This window comes from Polypterus senegalus, chromosome 2 (genome assembly GCF_016835505.1).
Source record: "Polypterus senegalus isolate Bchr_013 chromosome 2, ASM1683550v1, whole genome shotgun sequence".
NCBI lineage: Eukaryota > Metazoa > Chordata > Cladistia > Polypteriformes > Polypteridae > Polypterus > Polypterus senegalus.
This window is the reverse complement of record NC_053155.1, coordinates 214958519-214983367: the sequence shown is the minus strand read 5'-3', so window position 1 is coordinate 214983367 and position 24849 is coordinate 214958519. Positions and strand designations below refer to the sequence as shown.

Genomic DNA, 24849 nt, shown 5'->3' with positions numbered 1-24849 from the left:
TTACATATTTTTAATATGTTATTTACTACATGTAATTTGTAGTGATGTTTGTAATTTCATATTTTGATGAAGGATGGAGATAAACGTCTAAAAGAATGGACGTCTATGGAGACCAATACCGGACAAAAGAGAACAATATCAAAAATGCCCATGAAAAAATCTCCCATTATTTGTATGGCATAATGCACATGTCAAGTCATCCAAAAATATGCTCCCAATGTGCAAAATGCATGCATTTTTGTTAAAATATTGTTAAATAAACACTTCCAGAAAATCAGAGTAGTGCACGCACAGGAAACGTGTTCACAAGGGATCATGCGTTTGAATTGAAGATCCACCTCTCCCCCTCATTCTTCAATACATTCCCGTGTGAATGTGTTTCCTGTGAATGGACTACTGAGGCATCTTCAAATGCAAATACAGTTATTTTGAAATATCTGAAAATGTATTTGAGATATGTTGAAATACATTTGAGATACATTAAAAGGTGAACTGTATTTTAAGACATCTGAAATTCACTTTGAGATACTGTATCTCTAAATGTTAATATGGCTTTCCATGGGAATTAGCTTTGAAGATTATCAAACACAGTGAATTGTTTATAGTAGAATATTCTAAAGACAAACAGTCAAAAGAACATTCACTTTGTTTAACAAATAAAAAATAAAGCAACTTCGAAAATGTATGTGTGGCGTAACAAGCAGGTACATTTGTGGACTTAGTTAAATGAATTGAAAGTTGGTGCCTTTCAAATTTTAGTCACTTCATCAAAGAGTTAATGATTATATTTTTGTAACAATGGGTCATATTTATATTCATCCATCTATCATCCAACCCACTATATCCTAATATATGCAATAACATGAATTAGTAAATGACATTAAATAAACATTTTTTAATATTACTTCATAATACCACATACTTAAAAATGTAGACCAAATATGCTTTTGGAGGCTCTTATAGCTTTCTAAAATAGTAGAGTTCAAATAAAATGATGTAAAAATGGCATTGACTGATGTGATATTTTTAGTTGAGGAAAACAGTTGTTCAAATTTCTTAAACAAAATATTTTTAAAAGAAGTACACAACAGACAGTTAAAATCTCTATTTAAGTCTTAAGGTAAAATTGTAGTCTGCTTCAGACCAGGATATAGAGTAGAGTAATCAACCTTTGTTGATTAGTGTTGGAGAAATATTGAATAATCACCTAATGAAAGTTTTATATTTAAAAATATAAACTTTTTAATATTAAAGGGGATTCCAAAAAATTATAAACCCCATATAAACCATGTTTCTTAATTATAGCTCAATGCCATGTTATCCATCCATTATCCAACTCGCTATATCCTAACTACAGGGTCATGGGGGTCTGCTGGAGCCAATCCCAGCCAACACAGGGTGCGCACACGCACACACGCACACACACACACACACACACGCACACACACACACACACCAAGCACTAGGGACAATTTAGGATTCATTTATCTATTAAATGACAGCATATCAACAATAAAAAGAAATTACCAAAATACATAAAACTATAAATGCAAAATGACTAACACTATCATAAAATCACTATTAATATATAGAAAAACATCTGCACTAAGTTCCCTGTCAAGCTATTAACATTAGTGAAAACCCAAGAATTCATTAACATTACTCAAATGACTAAAAATTTGGAAAATAACTGATTCATTGTATAATGGGAATACCAATGGTGACATTAATAGTAAAGATTTTAATTTCAGTCTCAGGATCCATAGAAGCAAAAGCAGCTCTTCAGGCATGGATAAACTTCCTCAAGTCTTTGTCATACATTTTACTGCTAAGCAACTCTATCAGCACGGTGTAAGCTGTAGTTTTGCTCTATCTCTGCTACTTGCAGCACAAATGACCTCTTTGTGCACTGTAGAAACAGCATACCACAACGCAGACCTTGTTGTATGCCCCGTGACTCAAATCTTCTGCCCACATATCAAGTGCAACTCCCTTTTTAAACCCATCCTGTTTATATTAATTAGGGGAGCTGCATTTTCCTGTGTAGTTAACTAGTTCAAACACCTTTTAGCTGCAGGTTGATAACATTCATTCTTTACAGTAATAATGTTCTGATTGTGCAGCCATGAGAATGTTCTTTGTTTAATATAAATACTGAGTACCTGTACATATTTCTTCACTCTAAGCTTATAGAGTTACCTTTTCATAATTCCTATCGTATTTTACTCATCTTCTGATGCAGGGCTTTTTAAAATTATTTTCTTCTATTCACTTTAAGTTAAAGACTTTTTTAAACAAATATTTACATTTAACTTGCTACAAGCCGCAGGATAGGTGAACTGGTGTATGAGCAGTTTGGACGTGCTTCCACTGGAATTTGGACGAACATGTATTGGGATTATTAATGGCTGTCAGACTAACAAAGGAGGAAAATATACAGTGCATCTGGAAAGTATTCACAGCGCATCACTTTTTCCACATTTTGTTATGTTACAGCCTTATTCCAAAATGGATTAAATTCATGTTTTTCCTCAGAGTTCTACACACAACACCCCATAATGACAACGTGAAAAAAGTTTACTTGAGGTTTTTGCAAATTTATTAAAAATAAAAAAACCGAGACATCACATGTACATAAGTATTCACAGCCTTTGCCATGAAGCTCAAAATTGAGCTCAGGTGCATCCTGTTTCCCCCGATCATCCTTGAGATGTTTCTGCAGCTTAATTGGAGTCCACCTGTGGTAAATTCAGTTGATTGGACATGATTTGGAAAGGCACACACCTGTCTATATAAGGTCCCACAGTTGACAGTTCATGTCAGAGCACAAACCAAGCATAAAGTCAAAGGAATTGTCTGTAGACCTCCGAGACAGGATTGTCTTGAGGCACAAATCTGGGGAAGGTTACAGAAACATTTCTGCTGCTTTCAAGGTCCCAATGAGCACAGTGGCCTCCATCATCCGTAAGTGGAAGAAATTCGAAACCACCAGGACTCTTACTAGAGCTGGCCGGCCATCTAAACTGAGCGATCGGGGGAGAAAGGCCTTAGTCAGGGAGGTGACCAAGAACCCGATGGTTACTCTGTCAGAGCTCCAGAGGTCCCTTGTGGAGAGAGGAGAAACTTCCAGAAGGACAACCATCTCTGCAGCCAATCAGGCCTGTATGGTAGAGTGGCCAGACGGAAGCCACTCCTTAGTAAAAGGCACATGGCAGCCTGCCTGGAGTTTGCCAAAAGGCATCTGAAGGACTCTCAGACCATGAGAAACAGAATTCTCTGGTCTGATGAGACAAAGATTGAACTCTTTGGTGTGAATTTCAGGCATCGCGTTTGGAGGGAACCAGGCACCACTCATCACCAGGTCAATACCATCTGTACAGTGAAGCATGGTGGTGGAAGCATCATGCTGTGGGGATGGTTTTCAGTGGCAGGAACTGAGAGACTAGTCAGGATAAAGGGAAAGATGACTGCAGCAATGTACAGAGACATCATGGATGAAAACCTGCTCCAGAGCGCTCTTGACCTCAGACTGGGGCGACAGTTAATCTTTCAGCAGGACAGCGACCCTAAGCACACAGCCAAGATATCAAAGCAGTGGCTTCAGAACAACTCTGTGAATGTCCTTGAGTGGCTCAGCCAGAGCCCAGACTTGAATCCGATTGAACATCTCTGGAGAGATCTTAAAATGGCTGTGCACCAACGCTTCCCATCCAACCTGATGGAGCTTGAGAGGTGCTTTAAAGAGGAATGGGTGAAACTGGCCAAGGATAGGTGTGCCAAGCTTGTGGCATCATATTCAAAAAGACTTGAGGCTGTAATTGCTGCCAAAGGTGCATCGACAAAGTATTGAGCAAAGGCTGTGAATACTTATGTACATGTGATTTCTCAGTTTTTTTATTTTTAATAAATTTTCAAAAACCTCAAGTAAACTTTTTTCATGTTGTCATTATGGGGTGTTGTGTGTAGAATTCTGAGGAAAAAAATGAATTTAATCCATTTTAGAATAAGGCTGTAACATAACAAAATGTGGAAAAAGTGACGCGCTGTGAATACTTTCCGGATGCACTGTATAAAATATATAAGTTGAAGTAGTATGTCTCAAGGTAAATTTGAAAGAGTAAGCTAACCTATAATTGAAGATGCAGATAATGCTTTTTTGTTTCAAGGTAGAAAAAGCATTTGCCAAAGCTTTTGAATGGGAGATTTTGAAACACTCAATGAAAACTGAACTCTCCTGAAAAATTCTTTAAAGAACAAGTGTGCCAAATTTCAATAAAATCGTTCCAGTGGGAGATGAGTTGCTTCATGTGGACTGACAGACATGGCTATTGAAATAGGTGTTTTCTGAATTAAATGCAACTGAACCAAAGAAATGTAACGGTTTACATTAAGGACTTTAAACCTTAAATAGTTAAACTTATACTAAATAGACAATATAAATAATTTTATCTATCCAGAACCAATGACTCTCCTAGTGGAATCCTGTACTGTGGACCAAATACAACACTTAAAACTCATCAACAGATATTCATAACAGACTGATATATTTTTTTAACTTTAGGAGGAAACTGTGGGAGTCCTTGGATGAAAGTTTCTCAAAGGCATAACACACAAACTCAACAAAGAACACACACAACAGGAACTGAAGGCTGGTATTTTCAGTTAACAATTCATCCCAATCTGTGCCACCAAAAAAGAGGACTACATATAATGTTCCACAATTTATTCATTCCTCATCATTGCTCTTGCACACCACCTTGTGATTCAATATACTAAGCACCTCAAACTCACAATTCTCTCACCTTCTGTCTGACTAAAAAATAGCTATTTATACTGATTGAATTTGTTGGATTACAAAATGACTACACGTATGACTTATAGTTCATATCAATCTCTGCATCTATCCACTGTACAACTCAGAGGAGTATATCATCAAAGTCCAATATGAAGTAGTTCCTCAAAGATATTAAAACAAAGGCCCAGCTTAACTCTTTTGGAAAGCATTACTAAATTCTACTCAAAAAATTTTGGAAAGATTTTTATGTTTTTCCACAATGAAAATTTTATGTCTCCCCAAGTAAAGTGAGTAGATGAGGATTCTTCCAAATAAGTACAGTATAATAAGACAAAGAGCAAGCAATGCAGTGTAAAATATCACAATAGAAATTTCATAACAGAAATATGTCTCATAAGGTATTGCTTCAAATAATGCTATTAGAGGATCTGAAGTAATTGTTAATCCAAAACTATGTGAAAAATAAGCAAACATTTATTCCTACAACTTCCTCTTAATCAAGCAATTTTAAACCCAGAAAACCTACAGGATTTCTCATAAAGATGTAATACATTTGGAAGTGATGAATATAGACAAACAACATTGAACACCATATCATAAACATAAAGAACTCTTCCCTTAGAATCCCCTGCAGCATTTAGCAATAGTGATAATGGACAGCCCTGTCTGGTTCCTCATTTCAAAAAATTAGAAAGTACATTATTTATTCAACAGAAGCTTTGGTGTGATTGTAGGAATACAAAAGATTGATCCTAACTCCAACCTTTTACTACTTAATATAATTCAACAACAAAAAAAAAAAATTATCTACAAATGAACAAGTGACTTAACACAGCCTTCTACTGTTTGCCAGCATAAAAAATAATAGAGGAAATTCTGAATTAAATTAACTACAGTACACTTTTACTTGCATTTTCTACATTTTACTGTAATCCTCAACATAATGTTTCTTGTGATGCTTTACCACTTTCGAGGATTCTCTTCTCTCTCCCCCTCACACAGATTTGCTCAGGTTTTTCTAAATTCTGTAGTGAGTGTTTTTTTTCTTCTTCTTTACCTCTTTCATCTGAAGCTAAGTGTAGTTTCTAATCCAGTTTGCACCTCACCTCTTCAGTTCTAACTAACCATTAACATCCATTCTGCCATGGGCACCTGCTGGCAGCTGAAATATCTTAGTGAAAGAAAAAAAAATAATTCTTTCAAAAGTACCACTCATGAGATTCTATTTACATTTATTTGCTTAACAAGTGCTGTTAAAAAAAGAAACTTACAAATAATTGTATAAACATCAGTCTAGAGGACTGTTTGGGAACAAGTATTACAGGATGTTACAAACCTAATCATCACAAGTGAAGAGCTCAGAACGAAGTGCAAGCTAGTTGCAATTCCTAGGTTACAAAACCTAACAGCTAATATCAGTTAGACAGTAATTCACCAAATGACAGAGTCTTCAAACATTTCCTAAAAACAAAGTGGGAGTCAGAATTTCAAATGGAGCTGGGCAGCTCATTCCACCAGCTAGCAGCAATACAAGAAAAGGGTTTGGATTGAAATTTGATGCTATGCAGATGTGGCATCACTAGATATCATTCATCAGCAGACCTGAGTGGTGTCTTCATACATATGGGTGATGACCCACTGAGTACACTGTATACTCAAGCACTGTGGACTTGAACTTAATTATGTGCCACAAAAAAAAACCCTATAAAAAAAGTAGTGATCTGAAGTGAGGAGTGACATATGCTTGCATTGGCTGGCTGAATATCAGACATGCCACTGCATTTTGAATAATCTGCCAACAGACAGTTACAGTAATCCAGCTGTGAGAAGACCAATGCCTGGACCAGCAGTTATGATGCACAGTGAACCCTCGTTTATCACAGTTAATCCGTTCCAGACTCTACCGTGATAAATGAATTTTCGCGAAGTAGGATTCTTTATTTATAAACCGAATATTTTCGCAGTTAGAGTATAGAAAACCTGTTTACGACCTTCTAAATACGTTTTTTAACATTATTAGAGCATCTAGACATGAAATAATACTCTTTAGTCACCATTACACTCGTATTATATTAGAGAAAATAAGACATATTAGACGTTACAAATATCACATTACTAGGCATACTCGCCTTTTAAGGCGACCAACTTTTATCCTCAATTTTTGTGCGCTCCATGTGTACATCAGGCATGTAATGGCGCTTTTCCACTGCATAGTACGGCACGACACGGTTCAGTTCAGCTCACTTTTGGGGCGTTTTCCACTGGTAACAGTACCTGGTACCTGGTCCTTTTTTTAGTACCACCTCAGCCGAGGTTCCAAGCGCCGAACCGTTACCAAAACGTGACGTGTAAACTCTGCTGGTCACTGATTGGCCAGAGAAAATGCGTCATTACTGCGTCACTGGCTATTCTTTTCTTTAAAGGTACACACACGCGGAAGTTTGTGTCCCGTCTCTCCATCGCTGGACGCAGTTTGTTGCATAAGTGGATGAATGTTTCTTCAGACATTCGAAAGTTCTCCAGCCACTGAGTGTTTGTAAAACCGGGAACAATCACATCCCACCACTCTGAAGCACGGTTAAATGTCCAAACAGATGGTCTGTTGCGGCGACTTTTTTGCAAAATGTGGAAGATCTGTAATATACAGAATCAGCATTTTAATGTTACACTGGCAGTTAAGTTCATTTTATGCTTTGCAACAGTGATAAAAGTTAGCTAGTGATGTGCTTTTTAGATGCTTACCCTTGCGCGTCGTCGAGCTAAAGTGTTGTCGTTGTCTGCGTGTTGTTGTAAAAGTTCCATGGTGTCACGGCAGTAGAGGCGGCGCAACTATAACGACACGTGAATAATCCCGCCCACTCTAAAGCGGTACTAAACTGCAGTCGAAACGCAAACCGAGCCGAACTGAGCCGAACCAAGGTGAGCGGTACTGAACCGTGCTGTGCCGTACTATGCAGTGGAAAAGCGCCTTTAGTGTAGGGAATGAGAACATCAAAGTGCCCATTCATAACATGTCCCAAAAACTTAAGTTTTTTTTTATCCCCTCAAGTGCCTGTAAGTCGTACAATGTCAGCCCGAATCTGTACCGCTAAAGACGGAGTTTCATGCACTAAATAAGCTATAGATGAGAATAAGCAAGCACCATCTCCCCTGATATTTACTGCACGGTGAGGCATTTGTACTCCATCAACATTAATTATTTCCAGAGACATAATTTTGTCTATTTTTCCAGCGCATCACGCACAAAAGCAAGGGAACGATGAGAGCACCAGAACTCTGCTCACATCGCGTCGCTTTTTACCTCAAGCCGCAAGTAGTAAGTCTGTAATAAGCAGAATACCGCTACGCTTTGCAATCACGGGACGGAAGGACAATCCCGAACGCTTTTATATAGTAGATTATTGTACTGTACATTTAATTACACACAACCACTAACCTATGAAGGCACGACCTCAGTAGGAGAGTCTTCAGAGGTGGTGCAGTATCTTCGGCAGGTGCGTTGTTGTCTTCAGTGAAGAAGTACTAGGCAGTGGGTTTCTGGGTGCGCGGCTGAAGAACATCTTGATAGGCAGTTGCTGGCGCTGTCTTTTCATATGCGTGAGGAGGCTTTTGTAGGATATTGCCATCTTTAATCATATCCAAGAGTTTCACCTTCTCCTGGATAGTAAGCATCTTCCTCCGGCGCTTAGTTTTATTGTCAGAAGGCTTAGAAAAAGCAGCACGTTTAGGAGCCATCGTAGGGCTTAGATAAAAGTTCTCAGAAAGCGCATGCGTAGTGACGTAAGCGTGTATGAGAAAAAAATCGCGATAGAGAGAAGCCGCGAAAGTCGAAGTGTGATATAGCGAGGGATCACTGCATACTCTGTCAGACATGTTCTGATTTTGCAGATACTGTATACGGTTAATCTGCAAGGACAGCTGGTCATCGATCACTCCCCTAGGATGCATGCCATCTTGGCGAGTGTTAGAGATAATGAGCCAAGATGAACAGACATGGGGTGCTGAATAGATGGAGGAACTCGGATAACAAAAAAGTGCATTTTTCTCAAGTTGAGCTGGAGATGGTGTTCCTTCATCCTGGTTGGAATATGAGAGAGATCGGCAGAGATTCTATCTGATATAGTGTGGTCCACTGAACAAAAGAACAGGTACAGTGGTGAATCATCAGCATAGAATTTATAAGAAAAAAAATGGGATCCGATGATAGGGCCTAGTGAGGAGGTGTATAAAGAGAAGAGGGCCCAGCACTGATCCTTGGAGCTCCATCGTGCTTGCCTGGGCACATGGCAGGATCTACCTACCATAATCAAACCACCTGAGGGCCATGCAAGTGTTGCCAAGGTCAGAGAGGGTGGCAGGGAAAATTTGGTGGTCATTTGTTGTTCTCTCATCAATAAGCAAATAAATAATTTTTATATCTTACGACTAAATTATATAAACTGAATTCTTGATGTCTTACATCTCCTAACCACTTGAACTCTGTTTTTGAGTAAGAACTGAAGGCATCTTGTATGTTTTCCAACTTAATAGCTTATCTTACATAACTGACTCTGACACCTCAAATGTGCTAAATAACCACTGAATTGCCACTTCCATAATGGATGTCATTCCCACATATTTACTTCACTCTCCTTCTCTAAATAATGCTTTATACATCATTTCAGCCCCTTTATATATACAAGTACCTTCCATTCTATAAAACTTTCATCATCTCTGTTGTGTGTAATGCATCCTTCTGCCATTTTTATTGAAAACTGTGGTATATATAATTCATCAAGACCTGAAATACCCTCTGTAATCTGGCTTCCACGGAGGTCATTCTACCAAACCTGTTCTGCTTCAATAAAAGATGCTCTTGGCTCAACTGATTAAACTGCTTCTTTCTCCACTATTATAACTCTTGCTGACTTCATAATATTAGCTTCTGCTATGGATAAAGTCAAACTTTTCTCAAGCTGGCTTCATAATATTAGCTTCTGCGATGGATAAACTCAAACTCTTCTCAATTAGACAGACAGACAGACAGACAGACAGACAGACAGACAGACAGACAGACAGACAGACAGACAGACAGACAGATAGACAGATAGATAGATAGATAGATAGATAGATAGATTCTATTCAACAGAAGGCAGGTGCCAGCCGTATATGGAGTGCTAGTCTATCACAGGAATTACTCACAAGCATACACTCATGCTCATACTGGGTCAATATTTAGAATAACCAGTTCATCTAATCTGCAAATTATTGGAGCAACCAAAAACAAAAATGCTCAGACATAAGCAGGGTTAAGGAATGACATGATACATTTACATGATTAATGCCCTACATCTGATTCTCTCTCTCTAACATGCATAAGTGCCATCTCTTTTTCACTAACTATGAAATTAAATTTTTCCTTTGTTTTTGAAATCTGTAGGTTGGATTATTGTAACCTGCTGTAACTGCTATTCAACTGCTTCATATCATCTACACAACTGCAGTTTATTGTTGGATTGAATTAAAATTATGACTTCAATATCGATACCAGGATTTGGATTTCAATACTAATACCAAAACAGTTCTGAAGCAAATAACGAATAAATACAAAATCTTCTCCTTACTCCAGCCTCCTAGTAGAAAACTGAAGATTACTTTCGGCAACCAAAATTCTGAAATGCTGGTAACGTTCTGTTTCATAATTTGTGTTTTCAGCAGTTTTCCAGTACAGTACCAGTATACCACATAACCCTACTGCTGTTTGTAACTACATTCGCAGTACTTGCCTGGTTTATGTTGCTACAAGAGTATAATTTAAAATCATTGTTCTCAACTATGCATTTCTCTGCTTCTCACTAAAAACAGACTCTTGATTCTCAGTACGTTTTTTCACAATGCATTGTTTTATTCCAGCTTGCCTATAAGATATGCCTCTTTTCTCCAGACACAATAAAAAGAGTTACTTGTTCTCATTGAATTACACCATATTTTGCTTCCAACCAGTGAAATAAGGCTCTATACACTGCAGAAACTGCTCCCTCTTTACAAGGTTCACAGAATACAATGGTCCTCCTTAAAGTTATCATCATTCTACTACTTTCCATCTTCCAAACCTGTTTATCCAGGGCAGGGTTACAAAGAAGCTGGAGCCTATCCCAGCAAGCAACATGTGCATGGCAGGAACAGGCCCTGGACAGGGTGTCAGCCTATTGCAGGTTGATCACACCCACATATGAACGTAAACATAGATTAGGGTCCAATTCAGGATCTCCAATCCAACCTAAGCTGCAGATCTTTGGACTGTGTTAGCAAACTGTAGCACCCGATGGGAATCCACACAAACACAATGGGACTTGAAACCTTACCTTCTTGTTGCTTTGCACATGTACCACCACTGTGTCACCATGCCAACCTACTCTACTACCAACTACTCTGAATTTCTGTCAGATTTTATGGATCCCATCTTTGATTTACAGCAATTATCACAAGATATTCTTACTTTGATATGTATTCTATGTGTTAAATTTAACATTATACTTTCCATACTCTACGAACATTGGCTTTCTTAACTGAACTTTAATGTTGCAGTGTACTATCAGGTACTCCATTAAGGGTAACTCATTGTATGTATTAAAGCAAAACACGTTACACTTATTGTATTATGTCAGATTTCTTTTTGTAGTCATGAAACTTTTTTCAGTCACCACTACAAAATGCATGGGGTTAGTAATATACAAAACAAATATTATTTTTGGGTGGAGTACTGATTTAACTAAACAAATACATAAAAAATGCACAAGCAAGAATAAGACTTGTGCAAGAAAGTCAATTATCTGTGGAGAAAGCAACAAATCCATTCCAGGATTTCGTGCAATCATTTCCTAAAAATATATAAAAACTGCAATGGAGGAAAAGTGATGCATTGAATATTAAGGGCTAGAAAATCATTTTCAGATTCTTATTCCATTTTTAAATTATACACTAAAAAATATCAACAACTCACATCCTGCAAGACGAGACTGTGTGCCAAGAGATTTAACCTCACCCGCGGCCAGGATTAAAAGACAAAGAGTATGACAGCTGCTATACAGTCTTTTGATTGTTCAAAGCGTCGTGTGAGATGCAGATTGCGGGGCACGGCAGCAACAGCAACCCAGCAGCTGATCGAGCAAAGAGGAGGTTAAAAAAAAACTGTATTTGTTTCCCACTGAATCACCGCTTAAGAGGGGGTTTCTGATGAGCAACTGCATCTCCTTGGGATGCGTTCACTTGCCCTCTTCACACGAAGTGGCTGGCGCCTACCGCAGGCTGGGGGGGTTGGCAAGCAAAACGAGAGGGGGGCAAACCCCCTATAAATAATCATTTGTCTTCTGTACATTTGCAGATTTTACTAATATTCTGGCCGCATTTGGGGGTTGGGCGCTGAAGGCGCTGGTGGAGTTGGGTGCCAAAGGTACATGACAGAAAAAAATGAAACAATATAACAGCTTGTGATTATAAGAACCATTTTATTTTATAGATGCCATGTGTATTACAGATAAATATTTCTGTACATATTTTGTAGTACTAGGGTGTTGTACCGTGTTAGCCATTATGAATGTAGAGAAAAGCCAAGCAAAATGACACCTTTTATTGGATAACTAAAAGGATTACAACATGCAAGCTTTCAAGGCAACTCAGGCCCCTTCTTCAGGCAAGATGTAATACAGAAACTGGAGAACCCTGTGTTTTAGGCCCCTTACCTAAAGGAATCTTACTGGCCACAATGGATGTTGAGGCATTTTACACAAACATCCCCCATGATGATGGTATATTGGCATGTGAAACATACCTCAGACAACATGATTTACCCACAAAGTCGGTAATAGAAATGATAAAATTCACTCTGACACATAATCTATTCTCTTTTGGACAAGATTGCTACTTGCAAACAAATGGGGACTGCAATGGGCTGTCGGTTTGCACCTCACTATGCAAACCTATTTATGGCAAAATTGGAGGAAGATTTCATGTCAATTTACATTTTAAAACCAATGTTGTATCTCCGTTACATAGATGACATCTTCATAATCTGGACTGCAAGTAAGAAGGACCTCCTCCATTTTCATGATGAATATAATTCTTTTCACCCCAACATAAAGCTGAAGCTGAATTACTCAAAAACAGAAGTCAGCTTCCTTGACACTACTGTTCAACTGAAAGACAACACATAGCATACAGACAACCACCAAACCTTCAGCAACTAATTGTCCAAACTCTCTAAATGAACCAACAGAAAATGGAACATCTCCCTGTCTACAGAAAAGATTTAAAACGTGTGCCCACATTTACAATACAGACCGTATAGTTATATCACACTGCCGACTTGAACATCACATAATGGGGTAATTTTCCTGCAAATCATCTAATGTTGTCTACCTAATTCCCTGCATGAAATGTCCTGACACTGCACTCTATGTGGAAGAAACTGGACAAACACTCCGCCAGAGAATGAATTTACACAGATTCCACATTAAACGTGGCAACACAGATGTTCCTGTAGCAGCCCACTTCAACAGCCATGGACACTGTGAGAGGGATTTTAAAGTCACAGTGCTTATGGGCAACTTCAAAACACAGCAAGAGAGAAAAGAATGGGAAGTTAAGCTCATGTTAAAATTGAAAACATTACAACATGGCTTGAATAAAGACAAGAGTTTAATAGCCAGGTATGAGGACTGTTTGCATCTCTCAGAAAGACACAGACCACCTGACTACAGACCCACATTGTTTTGAAAAACTCATCAGAAACTTCAAAAGACTTTTTTGGACAGTTATCCAAAGATCTTGACCATACATTGTTCTTCTCTCTTGTTAAATTAACCCTAGCCTTAATGAATCTATTAATTTTTTACATTTAAGATTTCTCATTTAAAGATTTACCAATGTTGTTTCTTGTCCTAGAGTTTATATAAACACGGAGAACTCCAGTTTCTGTATTACATCTTGCCTGAAGAAGGGGCCTGAGTTACCTCGAAAGCTTGCATATTGTAATCCTTTTAGTTAGCCAATAAAATGTGTCATTTTGCTTGGCTTTTCTGTACATATTTTATTAGTTAAAGTATGTATTTTAACAAAATTTTATTTATTTTAGTATTTTATGGACACTAAACAATAAGCCAACAGTTGAATGAACAGTTAACATATGTGGTCTATAGTTTAATTATAAAAATTACAAACTTTATAAACTTTAATATAAGACATAAGGCTTCCATGTGTCTGGTTATGCAGGAGCTTAGTATATACATTTTTTAAAGGTATAAAGAAAAAAAGAATCATTATTGGAATCAGCCAATCAAGTAACATGAAAATCAGTGATCAGTATTGGCCTTAAAAAACCTGATCAAAGAATCCCTAACCATTTTATCATTTAAGTCTTTTAAGTTAAGCAATAGAATGGTCAGACATAGCCAAGTTTGTTTAACTAGATGGTAAGTTGTCATTCTCTTAAATTCAATAGAGCACAGTAAAATCACAGTTGCTAAACAAAGTATGTCACAACCACAATTCCTTAGAAAGTGCAAAAAAGAAAAAAAAAACTAACTTAATGTTTTCTCCATTTTGCAACAAAGTTCATAAGCTGCTTAGATGGAATGCCATTTTATATAACATGGCTGCCATGGTCATGAGGTCAGGTAGAACATGCATCATGTGCCTAGCATCCATGTAGCATCACACCTACTAGTCATACAAAATGGAGACACATACAAAATAAAAATTTAAAAAAATTACAAACAAATGATTAAACCAAAATGAAAAAATATTAATGCATTATTGGCATCTAAAGAATGAGGTAAATCTTCAGTAGCAAAGTTAAAGCAAGGAGAAAGAAAATGAACAATGAGCAGTCAGCACCCTCAATTTTAGAAGACTGTACAGTGGTACACAAGTCATGAATGGTTTTTGTGAATGCTTCATTAGTCTGAGATGAAGCTAGCTCCATTTGTAACAAAATTTAAAATTAAGATATTCAGTCTTGGTGTATTATCTATGTGAAGCAAGGTAGGGTTTAGCAACCAGGCTAAACAGACAAGATTCAATTGGTGATAGGTGAAAAAAAATTGAACAAAAGTAAAAAACTTCAACAAATTTGTCTCATTACAACACTGGATTACTTAATTATGAGCACTGATTTTTATGTTTTATTAAAGGATAATGCAAAAATACCCTTTTCAAAAAACATTTCTTGGAAAGGTTTTAGAAAAAATGAAGGTACAAAATGTCTTTAAATACAGTTTTGATGTTTGTGGTTATTTTACGATGCCATCTGGGGGTCCTGTTTGTTTTTTTTTTTTAAATAAAAAATTTTCATATGTTAATGTAGGAAAAGTTGTTTTGAAATCATACAACAGATTTTGAGGAATGGAAAATAAAACATCAAATTGCAAAGTCCTGAAATTCCCATTCTTTTATTTTTCACCCATCTTTACTCTCTAATTCAGTATTTTAGATATACCTGTCTATTGGTATAGTTTTACTGTATCATTATCATTATAATCAAAGTTGGGAGTGTAACCCATTTATCTTTGTATTTACAGTACATTTTAATGTTGCTACTTACCATAAGATCAGGGAAACCAATCACAATTGTTGCATAGTTATCAACATCTGAAAGAATCCTATTTGGACAAACAATCTTTTGTCCGAGGGCTGCACTCAGATTTTCAGAAGACAGTTGATCTTTTGAAATTTCATGTGGATCTGAGCACTGCATGCCTGTGTTAAACAAAAGAGAACATTTTATTTCACTTCATCTTAAGTAAATGTTGTTCTTGTTGTTGTAAGTACGTTATACAGTACCATTACCCCATAATTAATATTTGCTTGGATTCCCCTGTTTGATCCACTTGATATTGTCTTATACGTTTCTTTTATAGCAGTAGTTAATAATCATTAAAGAAAGTAACAGGTTTCATCTTTTTCATTGGTACCTCTATACCAGGTGGATGCAGGTTAACTAAAGTTTCTGTTTTGTTTGCATTGTATTTATTCCGAAGGTTCCTGCAACCAACTTTGAAATTTCTCTTCACAGTGAGTTCCAATGCCACATAAAAAATAGAATAACAACTGTAGCTGACCACAGATATGAATGGTCCATGTGACTTGAACATTTTATCCTTAGCAAACCAGCTAACACAGGATTTGATACTTCTGACACGTTTGCACTAAACTTTATATGGCAAACACATGATTTGATAGTTTCAAATCAATAAAGCTTTGAATATTAATACAGGGTTGGCAGCACATTTTACAGTGCAATGGAACATAATCACAGGGTTTGGCTGATATTAAATATCCATAAATAAAGAAATCACAACTACACTATCATATTTAATATTGCAAAAACTATTATTCATGTGTTCTTTTTAAAATTAAGGTTAATCTGCCTGTAATTTTTTTTATCCTACATACAAATACACCATACTAGTAGGACATTGGTGTATCAATTTTTACACATAGCTGTATTAACCTGTATTTTGTATGAGGGTATCAAGTAGGGATTTGTGATTAGAGATGATTGGTGATTTTTACCTGAGATCATACCAAAGCCAGTGCTAACAGGGTCCTCTGTAATTTTATGAAGCTGACATGAGGATGAAGTTTCTCCATCCAAGCGTGTTGGCTTAGTCAGGAGAAATTTTCTGTAAATAATTGATAAAGTGGATCAAAAATTAGCTTATAATTCAGAAGAAGGCATCTATTGTGTTTTCACAAACACAGTACAATTCACTTATTGTGGTCACAAGAACAGCTAAAGTTTAAAAAAAATATTTATAAGTAAGTCTATACATCATTTTCCTACACATATTTTTTTCCAAAGCAGGGATATGGAAGGCTGGAACTAAGCCTAGCAACAAAAGGCAGGATGCAGACTTGATTCCAGTGCATTAAATGAATAATTCATTCATTTTCAATTCAATGTTTTAGAAAATACAGCTCATAACTCAAGTGGAATTAATTGATCTCCCACTGCTCTTGACATCTATCTATAGTCATTTCTGTGGTTTTTCTTACTTTTAAATCCTAAACACGACCATTCATTCCTCAGACTTTGAAACTCAATTTAAAATATTTTTACTTTGAAGATGTAAATGTCTTCTGATTTATTTCTAAATTTCAAATGTATGTGTTTCTTTCAATGCAAAGAACACTGAAGTAAACTATTTCCTTCTGCAGAATTGCACTTTGTTTTTATTAGCCCGGACAGGATGTGGAAAGATTTTGTTTGCTTTCGCTATGACATTAACACATGGGATGAACCTTGAATTCAGTCTGCTAAAAAATCAGTATTTCCTAGTGACCTACCAGATTCTTAAACTTCTTACCAATTATGTTTCTTCACTTCTCTGTATGTCCTTGTGATTATCAATATTGCAGATACTCTAATATATTTGTACCCACGCTTCGCAGCGGCGAAGTACTGCCTTAAAATTTTTATTAAGAAGAAAATTAAACCTTTTTAAACTGAGGGAAAATATACCAATAATTATTTGTTAAGGATCTCTTTGTATACCACATTGTGAGTTCGGCCCTCCAGATGTAATATGACCAAGCTATGCACTGAGCTTACTCCTGAGCATGCAACATACATTTGGCCATGTGAACAGTAATCTTGTTTCAAATCTCACAGCTTGGATTGTTGCTGTCATAATCGGTTTGACTTTCATGGTTTGTTTCAATTACAACAGTATTTGCAGAACTTGTGTTGAAGAGACATTCGGCATCTGTCAAGCATTGTAAGTATACAACCGGTTTCATCGATAACTTCACATCCAGCTTTAGAGAGTTTAAACATTCATAAACATCAAAGTGTCCAATACTAAAATCGTCACCTGTGAGTCTAAGATGTTTAAGAGGCATTGGCAGTTGTCGAAAGGTGTAAAATATTTGGCCATTTCGGTACACTTGAAAGCAACATCCAAACAATTCAGCGGCAGCCATCAACTCACATGCAGATCCATAGGTGAAGGGCTTAAGCATTTCACTCTTATAGTGCTCCTGTGTAGTATAATTATCTCCTGTACCGTCATCAGTCCACACCTTGAACCTGTCCCAGTCATTCAATACATAAGACACAATGTTCCTCCGGATATCAAGAGTGAGCCTGATATGGCCGTGCAATATGTAACAAAGAGAATAGAAAAGGCAGGTGCCATCTCCGGGCATGGAAACCACTTGGTAAGTGACAGTTCTTTGATTGATGGTGATCACCTCGATTAACATGTTCATGGGGGTATGGTTGGAATGATAAAGGAAATGGGTACCTGAACAATGTAAACTAAGTCTAAAATACTATACAATAACTATAATCGTAATAAATGAACAATAAAACAGAGGAGAAGCCATGGATTAAATAAAAAAACTGTAGTTATCAGCAGGGAGACGTGAATCCCGTGGCGAAGCAAGGAAGGGAATGTAGAGACTGGAGCGATGGACGGCCTTATATAGGCAGGCAGCCAACAACGTGGGAGGCGTTGGGATGGGGACCCGCGCCGCCTCACGTGACTGAGCTGCAGGCTATGGACGTATATATATGCGTAAGTAGGATTCAGTTAGCGTTGAACCCGCGTACCAAATTTTTTGAAGATGGGCCCATAAGTAACAAAGACCGTTGAAAAGTTCAATATGGCGGCCGACAGTGGCATCATACCACTGTACAGTATGTACATTGGTTTTGGTTAGTGCAGGGAAGCCGCCAACCAAATTTCGTGAAGATGGGGCCATAAATAAGAAAGTTCAACATGGCGTACGTTGTCGACCGTTATGCATAGAATTTCTAAATAAAACCTGCCTAACCTTTGTAAGTAAGCTGTAAGGAATGAGCCTGCCAAATTTCAGCCTTCTACCTACACAGGAAGTTGGAGAATTAGTGACGTTGGAAAGTTCAATATGGCAGCTGACTGTGGCGTCATACCACCAAAAAAAGTATGTACATCGGTTTCAGTAAGCGCAGGGAAGCCTCCTACCAAATTTCGTGAAGATGGGGCTATAAATGAGAAAGTTCAACATGGCGGATGTTGCCGACAGTTATGACCATTACGTGTAGAATTTCGAAATGAAACCTGCTGAACTTTTGTAAGTAAGCTGTAAGGAATAGGCCTGCCAAATTTCAGCCTTCTACCTACATGGGAAGTTGGAGAATTAGTGATAAGTGAGTCAGTCAGTCAGTCAGTGAGTGAGTCAGTGAGGGCTTTGCCTTTTATTAGTATAGATTATTCAAAATGTCATCAAAATCTACAACTGTTGGCATTTCACATTTTAAAACAGTTTGCTATTCTTTTCTATAGAACTATATTGGAATGGCTCCTCCCAGCCAGGGTACGAAGTAGAAAATGGCCGACAGTGGGGTAACTCGCGTTGAAATCGTAATTGAGGAACTCCAAGCTCTTGATGAAAAGATTCAGAAACTCCTGTCCCGACGGAAATACCTGAGAAATCTGAAGGCCCGGCTGTTGGATAAACCGTCCTTGCCATCTGGAACCGGCGAAACATCAACCCCGCGTTGTGCCGACCTCACCCCCGCGTCTCGTAGGAGCGACGCCGCTGCTGACCTCGGTGGATTTCAGCTATGCAGGCGGGGGTTCAAGGCCAGAGCACCTCCATCGGCACAGGCGAGCATTTTATCTAAGAACCGGTTTGACCCTCTACGCGTCCCCATTTCGCCTTCAGCACCTGGTGATGTATTAGTGGTAGGTGATTCCATCGTTAGAAACCTTAATGTCGCATGCCCTAATGCAAAATCGTTTGTTTCTTGTTTTCCCGGTGCTCGTGTCCGAGATGTAATGAAACGTGCGCCAGCAGTCTACGAGAAACACAAGGAGAGGGCAGTTGGATCAATCGTCTTGCATGCCGGCGTAAAGCGATATAAGGCACCGACAATCAGAAATCCTGAAGGCTGACTTCGCAGCTCTGATTAGAGACACGAAGGAGAGGACCCCATCGGCAAAGATCTTCGTTCGGTCCACTACCTCTCGTCAGACGATCCAACGAGTACTACAGTCGTCTGCTAGGGTTGAACAACTGGCTACAGGGTTTCTGCAAGAAGAAGGATGTCGGCTTCATCAACAATTGGAATCTCTTTTTGGAAAGGCCACGTCTCTTCAAGCGTGATGGCCTGCATCCGAACAGTTTCGGCCGGGTCCTCTCCGAAAACATATCGAAGGTAATTCGTTTTCTTGACTATCTATCTCTGCTCTTAACCCCTTCCGAAATAATACTGCTGTGCCAGGACATGATGAATGTTTAATAGAGTCTTCCGTTAAAGTTCACACCATTAATACTGTAATAAGCAATCTCAATGCACGTAGAAAACCTAGGAAATACGGCATAAACTCCAATAATCTAATTAAAATCACTATTTTAGAGGAACAATGTATTAAAACTATAAAACAGATCAGATTAAACAAAAATATACACAGAGCGGCTAATAATAATAATTTAGTTCCTATTCCAAATAACAATAACGCACATAGTACTCATCTCTGCACCTCGAAACATTAAATATGGCACTATTAAATGTCAGAGCTTTAACTAACAAAACGTTTTTATCAACGATCTTATTAGTGATAAAAATAGATCTTATTGCACTAAATGAAACATGGCTGAATTCAGATGCGCGTCAGTTTTAATCGAATCTGCCTCCGGATTACAGTTTTACTCATTCAAACCGCCAGGGAAAAGGGGCGGATTGGCTAACATTTACTCGAGCGATTAAAATGTAAAGATGTCAGTTTTGGTAAGTTCAAGTCCTTTGAGTATCTCGCCGTTGTTATTCATGGAGATTCTCAAGTTCTAATACTATCCGTGTATAGACCTCCTAAATATAACGCGCGTTTTTGAGGAATTCTCTGACTTAATGTCAATTTTAATTACTAATTATGACACACTCCTAATAGTTGGCGACTTTAATTTTCATATAGATAATCAGTGTGATCTAAAAGTAAAAGAATTTATGAACCTCCTGGATTCTTTTGATTTGAGACAACTCATAAATCAGCCTACACATAAAGCAGGTCATACATTAGACTTAGTGATTACTAAAGGACTGAAAGTTGATATAAAACAGATCATTGATATTGGTCTATCAGACCATTTTCTTCTACTTTTAATATAGAAATAATGATAAAAACACTCATGAGAAGCATATTGTTAAAAACGCTTCTTTGATTCGCAGCAGCTTTAAAACTTACAAACATTTTAAGCAATCAGTCCGTTTATAGTGCCAGCTATAATAGCGAGGACAATGTAAATAGTAAGGTGGAAAGATTTAATTCTAAAGTGAGAGCTGCTGTTGACATAGTTGCACCTGAAAAGACAGTGAAAAAATCTTCTAGCATTGTTATACCATGGAAGACCCAAAGAGTGTCTGATTTAAAGAGAACATGCCGTAGAGCTGAGCGTCAATGGAGGAAGAGTAAACTTACTATCCACCACGAAATATTAAAAGTCAAAATAACAGAATACAATAACACTGTCCGTCTTGAGAGACGCTGCTATTTCTCTAATATTATAAATAACAATGCTAGTAATCCTAGAGTCTTATTTTCAACAATTGATCACCTACTAAACCCAGGTAGCTCAAAGGAATGCCTCCTAAGTGCTTCCAGTGAAACCTGTGAGGCTGTCGCTGTATTCTTCAATCAAAAATTAATGATATTAGAAATAACATAGTATATCTCCCCAACACTAAGGATCCCCTAAACCCCAACATCCTGTTATAAACAAATTAAACTCTTTCACTAGGATAGATTTACCTGATTTACAAAAATAATATCTCAATTAAAACCCTCCACCTCGTCCTTGACCCGATACCAACAAGGTTTTTCAAAGAAGTATCAGGCGTGCTAATTGATAATGTTCTTGACATAGTAAATTCGTCACTAGATACTGGGGTCTTCCCAGACTGTCTTAAGACTGCTGTAGTTAAACCCCTACTTAAGAAACATAATCTTGACCCCTCAGCTCTTGAAAATTTTAGACCCATCTCTAACCTGCCCTTCTTAAGTAAAGTTCTAGAGAAGGCAGTCATTATGCAGTTAAATGACCACCTAAATAAACATGCTATTCTTGATAAATTTCAGTCAGGTTTTAGAACAAATCACAGCACAGAAACTGCACTCGTTAAAGTAGTAAATGACTTGGGTAAATGCAGACAGAGGCCATTTATCTGTTCTCATCCTCTTAGATCTGAGTGCTGCATTTGACACCATTGATCACAACATTCTTAGAAATCGCCTTAGTCAATGGGTGGGCCTCTCTGGCAGTGTCTTAAATTGGTTTGAATCCTACCTGACAGGAGAAAATATTTTGTTAGTTGTGGGAATTACAACTCAAGACACATGATATCCAATATGGTGTTCCACAAGGCTCTATCCTGGGTCCGCTGTTATTCTCAATCTACATGCTTCCGTTAGGTCAGATTATCTCAGGGCACAACGTGAGCTACCACAGCTATGCTGATGACACACAGCTGTACTTATCAATAGCACCTGATGACCCGATTCTATTGATTCACTAACACAATGTCTGACTAGTATCTCAGAATGGATGAATAGTAATTTTCTCAAGTTAAATAAAGAGAAAACTGAAATTTTAGTGATCAGCAATAATGGATACAATGAGGCTATTAGAAATAAACTGGATACATTAGGATTAAAAGTCAAGACGGAGGTAAAAAGCTTAGGGGTGATTGTTGACTGTAATCTGAATTTTAAATCACATATTAATCAGATCATTAGGACAGCATTTTTCACTTAAGAAACATAAGTAAAGTTAGACCTCTTTATCACTGAAAGATGCTGAGAAATTAGTTCACGCGTTTGTTTTCAGTCGACTAGATTACTGTAACGCACTCCTCTCAGGACTACCCAAAAAGATATAAATCGTTTGCAACTAGTGCAGAATGCAGCTGCTAGAATCCTAACTAGGAAAAGAAAATCAGAACACATTTCTCCAGTTTTGATGTCACTACACTGGTTACCTGTGTCATTCAGAATTGACTTTAAAATTCTGCTTATGGTTTATAAAGCCTTAAATAATCTCGCCCCATCTTATATATCGGAATGTCTGACACCTTATATTCCAAATCGTAACCTCAGATCCTCAAATGAGTGTCTCCTTAGAATTCCAAGAACAAAACTTAAAAGAAGTGGTGAGGCGGCCTTCTGCTGTTATGCACCTAAAATCTGGAATAGCCTGCCAATAGGAATTCGCCAGGCTGATACAGTAGAGCACTTTAAAACACTGCTGAAAACACATTACTTTAACATGGCCTTTTATAACTTCATTTTAATCGTAATTTAACTTAATCCTGATACTCTGTATGTTCAATTCATCATAACAACTATTCATGGTGGCTCTAAAATCGGTACTGACCCCTACTCTCTTTTCTGTTTCTTTTTCCGGTTTCTTTGTGGTGGTGGCCTGCGCCACCTCCACCTACTCAAAGCTTCATGATGCTCCAACAATGATGGACGGATTAAAAGGAAGAAGTCTACGTGACCATCATCATCATCAAGCCCTTCCGTGAGAACCCTAAATCCAAAGAGGACTGTTTCATTTATGTTAGGTAGAATGCCCAGAGGGGACTGGGCGGTCTCATGGTCTGGAATCCCTACAGATTTTATTTTTCTCCAGCCGTCTGGAGTTTTTGTTTTTCTGTCCCCTGGCCATTGAACCTTACTCTTATTCGATGTTAATGTTGATTTATTTTTTTATAATTATGTCTTTCATTTTTCTATTCTTTAATATGTAAAGCACTTTGAGCTACTGTTTGTATGAAAATGTGCTATATAAATAAATGTTGTTGTTGTAATAAAATGTTTCAAAATAACTTTCACATACTGATTGGTTTTGTGCTCAATAAGCAGCCAACGGTCTTCAGCCACAAGATAAACAGATCCAAGGTTGATAGGAAGTGAAATGGTATGAACTTTACCCTCCAACACATCCAGGACATCTAGGTGGCATCTAATAATAAAAAGAAATATTTATAAAAGCTTAATTTAGCATCTTATAATGTGCACAAAGCAACAACTGCAAAACAATGTTCTTACCCGCCTTCCTTATAAAATACAAGCCAGTTCATATGGGAAAACTCTCTACACATTTTGTGTACACCCTGTAAAGCACAAAGAATTCAATTTCAGTTAAAAAACAATGGCGATATTCAGAAACAATCACCACACAGGTAAACCAGTTAATATTTACTACAAAACATATTAAAAACTTTCTCATGCATTTTCATTTTCTCCCATTTTTAGAATACTGTACATTATGCTGTGAAGTAAATGTTCCTATTAATTTACTACAGAGTCATCCATTTTCTGAACCTATTTATTACATTACTGTGTCATAGGGACCTGGCAGAAGGCAGAAGCAAACCCTGGGGGAATTACCAGTCTTATCATTGTGACCCTTGCATTCTTAAAGACATGTAGTTAGAAGACACGTTTCCCTAACAGAGGCATTAATGGCAAATGGCAGGAACCAGGATTCCAGAACACTCCATGAAACCTGGACAGAAAGTGGTGATCAATGGAAACTGCCTGATGGTCAGTTGGCCCATATAGGTCATGTGTGCCCAACCAGAACAGCTGTCATGTGGATACTCACCTACAAGGTGACAAGAGGGATAGCATGTTATCTAGGTGTCAACCATGCGCAAAACAGATTTAGGCAAGCTAGACCTTAGCAAAGATGAGGAATGTCACCTAACTTGTGATCAAAGACCTGCAGTTCATTAAGAAGACGATAAAATACAAGGTAGTTTATTTCGCCTTATGCATATCATAACCTCTGCTAAACCAAACTTCTTAACCAGAGTAGTTTCTCTACTACTCTAAAAGTAACACATGGGAGATGCCTCTAAAATTATTATTATTTTATTACAGATTAGCAATAGATAATTTAACATGATTGAAACTATGTATTATGCATATGCTCTTCTTTTTGGTGATAAAATACATATTGCTGAGAACTAAGGTGTCCCCTGGAGGTCTGATTGAAATGTGCCACTATATTTCGGTAGTGTAGGT

General features: G+C 37.6%; 1 protein-coding gene across 1 annotated transcript in view; it reads right to left on the bottom strand.

The window, feature by feature from the left end:
- vwa8 (von Willebrand factor A domain containing 8) overlaps nucleotides 1–24849 on the bottom strand; it is a 482517-nt gene that overhangs the window by 134063 nt on the left and 323605 nt on the right. The window contains exons 31-34 of the mRNA XM_039745289.1: nucleotides 23869–23933; nucleotides 23657–23782; nucleotides 16346–16455; nucleotides 15375–15529 (exon numbers count right to left, since the gene is read on the bottom strand). Coding sequence (XP_039601223.1) covers nucleotides 15375–15529; nucleotides 16346–16455; nucleotides 23657–23782; nucleotides 23869–23933 — 456 coding nt within the window. The remainder of the gene's footprint in view (nucleotides 1–15374; nucleotides 15530–16345; nucleotides 16456–23656; nucleotides 23783–23868; nucleotides 23934–24849) is intronic.